Source organism: Labrus mixtus, chromosome 7, assembly GCF_963584025.1.
Source record: "Labrus mixtus chromosome 7, fLabMix1.1, whole genome shotgun sequence".
Taxonomy (NCBI): domain Eukaryota; kingdom Metazoa; phylum Chordata; class Actinopteri; order Labriformes; family Labridae; genus Labrus; species Labrus mixtus.
The window spans coordinates 29,765,709-29,777,244 of NC_083618.1; the positions used below are offsets into that span (position 1 = coordinate 29,765,709).

General features: G+C 42.6%; 1 protein-coding gene across 1 annotated transcript; it reads right to left on the reverse strand.

Annotated features, from left to right (window-relative positions):
* Positions 1–4,825: 4,825 nt before the first annotated feature.
* LOC132977121 (G0/G1 switch protein 2-like) lies at positions 4,826–6,030 on the reverse strand. Its single transcript, XM_061041530.1, has 2 exons — positions 5,958–6,030; positions 4,826–5,667 (listed from the first exon to the last, which is right to left on the reverse strand). Exon 2 carries the CDS (start codon positions 5,616–5,618, stop codon positions 5,232–5,234), a length of 387 nt encoding a protein of 128 aa, XP_060897513.1. The 5' UTR covers positions 5,619–5,667; positions 5,958–6,030; the 3' UTR covers positions 4,826–5,231.
* Between the last annotated feature and the right edge of the window lie 5,506 nt (positions 6,031–11,536).

The following is an 11,536-nucleotide window of genomic DNA, read 5'->3' on the forward strand; positions in this document are numbered from 1 at the left end:
TCTTTGCTGTCACCATCGCTAACTACTCCTCCTCTACCTCTAACATTACCTGTGGTGTACCGCAAGGTTCGGTTTTAGGTCCCATTTTATTCTCCATTTATAAGACGATCAATTAAAATTGTGTGATCAACAGTATCAAAAGCTGCGCTAAGATCTAAAAGAATTAAAATTGTGCCCCCCCCCCCCCCCCCCATCTGTTGCTAAAAGAAGGTAATTGGTTACCTTGAGGAGGGCCGTCTCTGTGCTGTGACAAGCTCTAAAACCGGATTGGAATTTCTCAAAGAGGTTATTTTCAGTCATAAAAGATAAAAGTTGTGTTGAAACCACCTTTTCTAAAACTTTTGATAAAAATGGAAGTTTTGAGATTGGTCTAAAATTGTTAAAATCGGTGGGATCAAGGTTGTGTTTCTTTAAAAGTGGTTGGACCACAGCATGTTTAAAAGCAGAGGGGACTACACCTTCTGCCAAGGAACTATTAATAATGGATAAAATACTGGGTCCAACTGTGTTAAAAACCTCTTTGAGAAATGTTGCGGGAATAAAATCAAGGCTGCACGTAGCTGATTTCATGTGGGTTAAAATTTCAGATAAAAAGGTCAAGGACACCGGCTCAATTAATATTTACAGTCTGTAGTTTATCCCTGTGTGTATTTTTTCTGTTGGGTTTAGTTTTCAGTGTTTCCTGTTTTATTTTGTAGTTCTTGACTCCTTTCCTTTTTGATTGGCTTCACCACCTGCACCTGTGTCCAATCATCCCAAGTCTATTTAGTGTCTTTCTCGACCAGCCTGCAATCTCCTAGTTCGCCCAATTTGGACCGAAAAGAAATAAAATAATTTCCTATTTTCTACATTTTCCTTCCATACACATGTGTGAGGGTCTCTGTGTATGGGATCACATGTAGAGAACATGAGAGGCTGATGTGTTTTTATTCCTCCAAAGGCATGAAATGATACGACTCTCTTAGCTGTTATATCTTATTGAAGGTTTACAGAGGTGATGTGAGAAATGAAACTATAACGTCTTCTCATATTTGACCATGTTCTACTTATCGTACTTCTAGTGATCGGACCTGAAGGAAAAGAAAAATCAGAATCATGTTCAGACTATTGGGTGAAAGGTAAAGGTGTTGTTTTGGATGATGGAGTCCATGTGACATCGACAGTCACCAAATTGGGGGAAAGGTTGTGAAAACCCGCGTCACCCTGCAGCCTGTCTGCTGCTGCAACACTTCCTCTGTGAGGTCAGAGAGCAGACGAGCCGTTCAGCACGGAGCGGTGGCCTCACACACACTACACGTACCGCACTCACATTCTCAGTCACTGGCCGTGAACCAGCCGGGAAACATGACAACAACAGAACATGATTCATCTGTTCTCTGAAACTCACAAGAAGATGTTATTTGACCGTTATCATCATTTCTTGATCTGAAATGGCATACAGTGGGTACGGAAAGTATTCAGACCCCTTTACATTTTTCACTCTGTTTCATTGCAGCCATTTGCTAAAATCAAAAAAGTTCATTTTATTTCTCATTAATGTACACTCAGCACCCCATCTTGACAGAAAAAAAACAAATGTAGAAATTTTTGCAAATTTATTAAAAAAGAAAAACTGAAATATCACATGGTCATAAGTATTCAGACCCTTTGCTCAGTATTGAGTAGAAGCACCCTTTTCAGCTAGTACAGCCATGAGTCTTCTTGGGAATGATGCAACAAGTTTTTCACACCTGGATTTGGGGATCCTCTGCCATTCTTCCTTGCAGATCCTCTCCAGTTCTGTCAGGTTGGATGATGAACGTTGGTGGACAGCCATTTTCAGGTCTCTCCAGAGATGCTCAATTGGGTTTAGGTCAGGGCTCTGGCTGGGCCAGTCAAGAATGGTCACAGAGTTGTTCCGAAGCCACTCCTTTGTTATTTTAGCTGTGTGCTTAGGGTCATTGTCTTGTTGGAAGGTGAACCTTCGGCCCAGTCTGAGGTCCTGAGCACTCTGGAAGAGGTTTTCTTCCAGGATATCTCTGTACTTGGCCGCATTCATCTTTCCTTCAATTGCAACCAGTCGTCCTGTCCCTGCAGCTGAAAAACACCCCCATAGCATGATGCTGCCACCACCATGTTTCACTGTTGGGATTGTATTGGTGATGAGCAGTGCCTGGTTTTCTCCACACATACCGCTTAGAATTAAAGCCAAAAAGTTCAATCTTGGTCTCATCAGACCAGAGAATCTTCTGTCTCATAGTTTGGGAGTCCTTCATGTGTTTTTTTGGCAAACTCTATGCGGGCTTTCATGTCTTGCACTGAGGAGAGGCTTCCGTCGGGCCACTCTGCCATAAAGCCCCGACTGGTGGAGGGCTGCAGTGATAGTTGACTTTGTGGAACTTTCTCCCATCTCCCTACTGCATCTCTGGAGCTCAGCCACAGTGATCTTTGGGTTCTTCTTTACCTCTCTCACCAAGGCTCTTCTCCCACGATTGCTCAGTTTGGCTGGACGGCCAGGTCTAGGAAGAGTTCTGGTCGTCCCAAACTTCTTCCATTTAAGGATTATGGAGGCCACTGTGCTCTTAGGAACCTTGAGTGCTGCAGAAATTCTTTTGTAACCTTGGCCAGATCTGTGCCTTGCCACAATTCTGTCTCTGAGCTCCTTGGGCAGTTCCTTCGACCTCATCATTCTCATTTGCTCTGACATGCACTGTGAGCTGTAAGGTCTTATATAGACAGGTGTGTGCCTTTCCTAATCAAGTCCAATCAGTTTAATTAAACACAGCTGGACTCCAATGAAGGAGCAGAACCATCTCAAGGAGGATCAGAAGAAATGGACAGCATGTGAGTTAAATATGAGTGTCACAGCAAAGGGTCTGAATACTTATGACCATGTGATATTTCAGTTTTTCTTTTTTAATAAATTTGCAAAAATTTCTACATTTCTGTTTTTTTTCTGTGAAGATGGGGTGCTGAGTGTACATTAATGAGAAATGAAATGAACTTTTTTGATTTTAGCAAATGGCTGCAATGAAACAAAGAGTGAAAAATGTAAAGGGGTCTGAATACTTTCCGTACCCACTGTATATGAAAGATTTCTGACAATACTCAAACCAGGCTCTTTAACCGTCTCATTGCTATATTTATATTTTTCACCATTATCAGCTTTCTCCATAGAGCCTGTTAGCATAGCTTCCAAGCAATATGGCGGACGTTAAGTTTGGATTCTGGGAGTGAGTTCCCACCCACTGATCTGTGATTGGTCTGTAGCTTCAGTGGTCGAAAATATTAAGGAACTAGCGTTGTAGTTTCACCCCCGCTAACCGCAACAGCTTCCAGTGACGCAAAATGACGATTTCTGCGTCACTGGAAGAGCTCCTTTTCAGACTCAGAAATACAAAGATTTCCCGTCTCAGGGGAAAATGAGGGCGGGATGCACGACCATTCAAAAATACTACCAGGTTTCTAATGATACAAAGATTAATGCAAATGGGTGAAGTGTCCCTTTAAGTATAATGTATTTGAAAGTGCATTCTCACTACAGCTGATTTAACAATCCAAATGATAGATTGAGGGGAAACAATTCACATCTATGTCCACTAGGGGGAAGAAGTGCTCTCTTGCAGTGTACAGATTGCAATTTAGTGTCCTTACATGCAAGACAAAGAGAACAATGTGAAGATATAACCCTCCTCCAATCAACATATTTAACACTCAGGGAGGATTTAACATGCCCGCCCCCTCCCCCCTCTGATCATGTTATTGGACTGTACTTGTATATTTTCTAGTCTTCTGACCAGGTCGCTCACACACACATGCATGTGTTGGGATCAAATAAAAAAAGGATTCAGTGTCTTTTCTAAAGCATGTTGACTGCAGGAGCCGGGGATCCAGTCGGTGAACAACCCCTCTTCCACTGAGCCATGAACCCGCCCCCTGTGTGATTCTTTAAATCAGGATCCAAAAAATAACCAAACAGTATGGCATGGAGTCATTGGTATGTTAGATCAGTCTCAATATTAACAAATGCACACAGAAGGATTCACAAATATATTTCACTCAAATATATTTGCATATATGTAATTTTTTCAGCAGGGAAATGTTTGTAGCCAATCAGATGTCTCCTTCCTATTCAGCCAATCACAGTAGCGTAGATTCAAGGGTATGTTTTAATGTGATCACTTTTTTTTGTGAATCAGAAATACATTTGTGAATCTCGTTTTTTTTTATTTGTGGATTTGTTTTACATTTATATAGAATAAAATACATTTGTGAATATTGAGACTGATCTAACTCCATACTGATGAGTTTCATTCTGCATCAGTCTGAACGAGTCAATCAACGTGGAAACCACACTTTAAACATAAATGGATCTTTATTGGTATGAAAAAGTGAATATTTACAACATCTGCTCATCATAAACAACATAATATATTTACAACAACCTTCCTCTGCTTTCACACGTCAGATTCATACAGCAGACACAAGGGGGCGCTACACGGCAGCTACCCTCCGCCTGGCAGACTCTTAACACCCTGCTGCTTTCAGGTACCCCTCAATAACTCCAGACTTAAAGGTTTCAAGTCCAAACTTAAAAGAAAATGTGAATAAACTTGACCCTGTGGACGGTCAGTGTGGCTGTCTGCTGTTTCCCACTTTTCTGTCGAGCAGCAGAAAGAAAAAAAAAAATTGGTTTTATTTTGACAAATAATGTGTGGTTGATCTGTTTTAGGGCTAATTTAAGGTTTCTTCTGTCATATCAAACATAGAGCAATGTTTGTTAAATAGAAAGTCTTCTCCATGGATGAATATGGGACACATTTGTCTGTTGACTTTTTTAAAAAAAAAATCTGTCTACAGCTTCACAACGTTCAAGACTTTAAATTTTCCATTTTCCAATCGGACTGTGTGCTCAGGACTCATTTGTAGGATCTTGGTGCAGCTGCAAAAACATTTTGAGTAAAAAGAACAACACAGTTCTAACATATTAGATGATGTTTGAGTGATTTCAGTGCTCTAAAGACATCTGTTTTTTTTTAAACCTGGAGAACAATGTGCACTGTGATTTGTGCATCACAGAAAGCATTCCCCACAGCACATAAAGGCATCATGACAAAGCAGCATTGGATGGCAGTCATTGTGCATTTAGCTGTCTGTAAAGCTTCAGACCGTGTTGCACAACCCCGTGCCGTAGCAGCAGCAGTTCCCTAATAAATATATGGAGTCTTTCGGGGGGGTCGACCCCGTTGGCTTTAGGAGGCGTGCAGTCTGTTGGAGATGCTCCTTTGGCTGACTTTGTGAGTCTTGGAGAAAGTCAGGGTTGTTGCACCATTTTCCCAAGCCTGCTCCTTCTTCTCCTTCTTCTCCTTCTTCTCCTCCTCCTCCTCCTCCTCCTTTCCCTCCACTTTGTGCTGCACATCGGCCTCAACAGTTCTCCTCTCCTTGGCTAACATGAGGAGCATCTCAGCGTCCAGCGGCTCGTCAGAGCAGAAAGGGTGACACACGGTCTCCACCAGGCAGATGACCGTCCCCAGCACGGCAATCACAGAGCCCACCAGGTAGACCTTCAGCAGACCCCGGTTGGGTTTCTGACTCAGCATCTCTTTGGCAAAGGGGATCAACTCCTGCAGGTTGTCCATTTCCACACAGCTCTGCTTCAGCTCAGACGCTATGGTGACCTAGAAAGACCTTTAGAAAGAAAAAAAAACACATAAATTAGATATAAGTCTTAAAAGAAAAAGAGACATTTAAGGAAGAAATCATTTAAAAGGTGCAAATAACAGATGTTAATTTAAGTCATCACTATAGGTTTTAGATTCTGGTTATTGAAGTTGCAGCTGTTTGACTATTCGGCCAATCAGCTCCGAGAATTGTCTGGTGTTATACGCGGCTATATGCAACTTACAGTAAATAAAAAAACACAAAGAACTAGCGTAGTTTGAAATGTCAGCGTTTGAAAAAGTATAAAAATAACTTACTGTGAAGTAGTTTGTTCCTTTCAAAGGTTCTCTTTACTCATATGTTCCTGTATGTGGCAGATCACACTCTTACTGGGAGCTGTGGTGGTCACTTATATACCCACTCTCTCCTCCCACACGTTGAATATTCATGCAGCACGGAGGCCAGTCTTTGGAAGCACCCAAGAACATCGGGCTGGGAGCCAGAAACTTTCACCCAGTTGTGTTCGTGCTCGTTGCACAGTCGACTCTGTCGCTGATGTTCTTAGTGAAACTCCATTCAGGGATGTGTAGCAATCAAAAGTCAGTTTGTACCGATGGCTGATGATTATTGTGAGTCTGAATGTTCACTTTCTGTATTTACTGACTGAATTAAAACCTTTAGAGAAGACGAATCAGGTCGATAAGACTCAGAGCACGATGACACTGAAGGCGCGCAATAATAATAATAAAAGTATATATAAATATACATACACATGTGTGAGGGTCTCTGTGTATGGGATCACATGTAGAGAACATGAGAGGCTGATGTGTTTTTATTCCTCCAAAGGCATGAAATGATACGACTCTCTTAGCTGTTATATCTTATTGAAGGTTTACAGAGGTGATGTGAGAAATGAAACTATAACGTCTTCTCATATTTGACCATGTTCTACTTATCGTACTTCTAGTGATCGGACCTGAAGGAAAAGAAAAATCTGAATCATGTTCAGACTATTGGGTGAAAGGTAAAGGTGTTATCAGGAGGCTAACAAAAGAAGTGGAATAATCATTTGCTGTCCCTCTGTTTGTCTCCAGGTCCGTACATTCTTGGTACTGTTGGATAAAAGCCATGCAGGTGACCAATGGGTTTTTTTATTGTTTGGATGATGGAGTCCATGTGACATCGACAGTCACCAAGCCGTTCAGCTCGGAGCGGTGGCCTCACACACACTACACGTGCCGCTCTCACGTTCTCAGTCACTGGCCGTGAACCAGCCGGGAAACATGACAACAACAGAACATGATTCATCTGTTCTCTGAAACTCACAAGAAGATGTTATTTGACCGTTATCATCATTTCTTGATCTGAAATGGCATATATGAAAGATTTCTGACAACACTCAAACCAGGCTCTTTAATCTTGTTGTGGAACTATTCACATTAAATTCCCTCCATTCATAATGTTGTTGGGATCTGTGACAGACTTTCTCATTGCAGAGATCAACAATGAATGGTTGCATTGATATTTCAGATTTACAGGTACAAAAACTTTCAACAGGCTCTAGTTCACACAGCAGCCTTCAGCTAAAAAGAAGCCAGTCAGCCCGTCTCTGTACTGTTTAAAGAGGACATATTATCCTCCTTCTCCACCTTTTCAAACAGTCCCCCTGTGGTCTAAATGAAACATCCGTGCTGTGGTGAAAATATAACATGAATCAAGCACCAGAGGAGGTTTGTGACCCTGTATAAACCAGCTCTCTCAGAACGCTCCGTTTTGGTGTGTGTGTCTCTTTAAATGCAATGAGCCCCCTCTGAGATTTTTCATAACATGTCCCCTTTAATGCAACATCTCAGGTAAAGAATTGAGCATAAATAGAATATAACACCCTTTGTTGTGTGTGCTTTGTGGGCTCCATGCTAAGTATAACTTTTTCTGTCATTTGCACAGGTTTAGGGCCAGACAAAAGCTGAGCAATCCTTCTGATGTGTGTTTTAAGACAATGCAATCCTCATAATAATCTCACTGTTTGAAGGAGCTCAGGGGGGAGACCCAGCGAGCAGGGAGACCCCACAACCTTTGACTGACATTTAGCACGTGTGCTCGCTCTTAAAGTTTTATTGTTCTTAGCCTGTTAAAAATAAGAGACGTTTACAGAGTGGTCGCTCAGTGTTTGTTTCCTGCTGGGGAAAAGGTCACATCTGTAAATGTAACGAGGTCATTATCGACTGGACCGAGCCCAAACAAATGCACTCATATTATCAGCCTAGTATATTCTTAAAGTCAGTGCACCAACTTTTGAGATTACAGTTCAGGCAGTAAACCTTTCCTTTAAAGTGGACTATGTATTTTCAGGGTGCAGCAAAAAAAAAAGAGACACCAGACCAAACAATACAGACGAGCTGAAGGCCACTATCAACCCAGCCTGGGCGCAGGCGGATTGCCTCCACGCCACGTTACACTGATGCAGTAATCTGCGCAAAAGGAGCCCCGACCAGGTAATGAGTGCATAAATGAACAGAAGGTGAGAAGGTCGACATTTCTGTTTTTTAAATCCTTTGTTTGATTGGTCTTGTTTGATATTCTAATATCTTGAGATTCTGGATTTCGTGCTGTTGCCGTAATCATCGATCACTGCAGTCAGGTGTGTGTGACTGATTGGCTCAGATTAAGTTCGGAGTTTATGTATACTCTGGGTCTCCAGCACTCTGTGTTGACTCATTATATCCCCGTCAGAGGAAGTGAGAGGGTCTCCCTGTGGTTTCTCTTAAAGTGTGTAAGTCTGCATAAACACAAACACAATCTGCTCTCTATTGCCAGTCTACTCCAGCCGTTTGCGTTCACTGTTAAGGCGTCCCTGGCAGCCTTTCCTTTTTCTTAAGTGGTTCCTGGGTCTCCTGGACAGTTACATTTTTCAAGTCAGCTGGTTTAGTTCCTCACATCATTTAGTTTAGGAAGTTTGTTTTGGCTCCATACTATTTATTTTTGTTTTTCCGCTCTCCACAATCTATCGCTTGCCAAGCCAATGCGGAAGTGCAAAATCCTCGCAGTTCGTCCACCCTGCATCTCAGTTCTCTTAAATACTATCTCCTCACTCCTCGCTCCTCGGCCGAACCGGAAGTAGTTTTAGACCCGTCATGTTAAGGATCGTCCCAAAGCTCTTGTAACTGAACGGAGGAGAGAGGATCGGGGAGAGAGGACGGAGGAGGGCGATCCGAGGAGCGATGGCCGAGGATACACGAGAGCTGACTTTGCGGAAGTCTTTTTACTGACAGACACGCCCCCTTATCGAATATCACTCATTGATTGGACGCTGCAGCAGATCAGACTTCAATGAAACTTATCAACATCAGCGGAGTTTAATAATGGAGAAAAGACGGACATTAAAAATACATTTTTAATTTTTGAATTAAATTACTGGCCAGGGGCCCCAAGCAATGGCCTGCCCTGCCTGTTGACAAGCAGCGCCTCTATAGCTTGGCTGTTATCTCCCAAAACAATATTCTGCTGCTACAGCTACCATGTTGTGTGTTTGATGGATTAAATTAAAGGTTTTTTTGACTTTTTTCTAAGATGCTCGAGATCTGTCGGACATTAAATCTGTCCTAAACGGACAAAGACTGGAAGGTGGAAAAGTCTTCTCGTCTGCTGCTCCTTTCCTCCAACCCAATCATTTTATTCCAGTAAGGTTTATCACACAACTCCTCCTTGTCTGGAGGGAGAAAACACATCACTGAGGTGTTGTAATATTTGGTTACCGGCAACCAAAAGTGTCGACCACGGCGTTTAAACTCAGCTTTGTAGTGCGTAAGTTTACTCAGGTGTAAAGGCCAAGAGCGGAAACACGAGGCTGTAACCAGGAAATCACATCTCGAGGTTCAATCTGCAACTATTGGAGGCAGGATGGTACTTGTCTGCAGCAGCATGAGCGGTGTGTGTGTGTGTGTGTGTGTGTGTGTGTGTGTGTGTGTGTGTGTGTGTGTGTGTGTGTGTGTGTGTGTGAGTGTGTGTGTGTGTGTGTGTGTGTGTGTGTGTGTGTGTGTGTGTGAGTGTGTGTGAGTGTGTGTGTGTGTGTGTGTGTGTGTGTGTGTGTGTGAGTGTGTGTGAGTGTGTGTGTGTGTGTGTGTGTGTGTGAGTGTGTGTGAGTGTGTGTGTGTGTGTGTGTGTGTGTGTGTGTGTGTGTGTGTGTGTGTGTGTGTGTGTGTGAGTGTGTGTGAGTGTGTGTGTGTGTGTGTGTGTGAGTGTGTGTGTGTGTGTGTGTGTGTGTGTGTGAGTGTGTGTGAGTGTGTGTGTGTGTGTGTGTGTGTGTGTGTGTGTGTGTGTGTGAGTGTGTGTGAGTGTGAGGTGAGTCAGGAGACACACCCTGTACCTGGACTTAGTCAGTGTGTCTGCGGAGAACGGAGAAAAACACAAGGTGTGTTCTCAGCTGGCCCTCGGGCTGCTGTTTCTCCTGAACAGAGGTGACGATGAGGAGGGCTCAGCAGAGTTAACACACAGCCTGAAATACTGCCTGCAGGGCATCTATTGTGTCTGTACAGGGAGGGAGGAGCCGTGTGTGTGTTTCAAGAAATGTGACGTTTTGTGGATGGAAAAGACCATCGGACACTGTTAAAACACTAAACATCTTTTTTATGAACAAATTATGAAGTCTTTATCAAATACAGATGATTATACTATACATATTTCTAACATTATTACAAGGTCTCTGACCGATATGATGTTTTTGGGGCCGATACCGATATCGACATTAGGTAGAAAAAAACACATACGATATATCGGCTGATATCTTTCTTAGATCTATCTTTAATTTGTAGAAGTAGATAAAGATATACACATTTATTGTCTTGATCCCTCAAATGCAGTTATCAAACACAACTGGAAAATAAATTTGCATGTACGTGCTTCTTGTAATCAATACAGCGCCCTCTGCTGGTGAAAGAGAGCTGCTAGTGTAATACAAAGAAACTCAAATGAAATGCTGTTTGACTGGTTGATAAATCGACAAATATGGGCGCTTATCTGTGATAAAATTAGCCGATACCGATACTCACTTGATACGCTAAAATCGGCCGATAGCGAGGCGGAACAGCACTGTGTGTGTGTGCGTGAATATCGCCGTAATTCAGTGTGAATTCACACACTGGGACGCCAATATTACACGGTTACAGATGCAATGTGTCAGTACAAAAGGCGTACTGACGACAGATTTTCTTTGCAGCCCAGCAATCTGGCTTTTGGGGACATCAGGGACACAAATCTTAGAAACTGGAATACTCACAGGACTCCTGCTCTGAGCCACAAGGATCCTGTGGCTGCCTTCAGAACAACTCCCTGTTCTTTCCTCCCATGAGGTGGTGGGTTATCTAACGACCCACCATCTTTGAAATATCGGCTGGCCGATTGATCGGTCGGGCTCTAATTATTTCTGACATTGTAGATATAAATCGATCCTTTTCGTTGTTGTTGTTGCTCTGATTGTCTCTGAGATGGTTTGAATGTGTACATGGTAAATGGATTTGAGCTTGTGTAGTGCTTTTCTAGTCTCCTGGCTCCTCAAAGTGCTTTTACACCGCAGGTCACACCTACACATTCACACACTGATGGTAGAGTATGTAAAGAGATCATCAGAAGTAACTAATCAATTCATACACATTCAATGTATCTACATTTGATTTGAGCAGTTTTAGATTTGTATTTGAGGTGTATTACCTCTCATTAAGTGTGTTTGTTTGTAGCACCTTGGTTTTTCTGTTTGTGTGTGTGTGTGTGTGTGTGTGTGTGTGTGTGTCTGTCTGTAAGTATGAGGGTGTGTTGATTCATGAAGTGAAGGGTGTGGAGGAGAAGGGTGTGACTCTGACACACACTGTATCACACCGTCCAGGTGAGACAGTGTTTATAA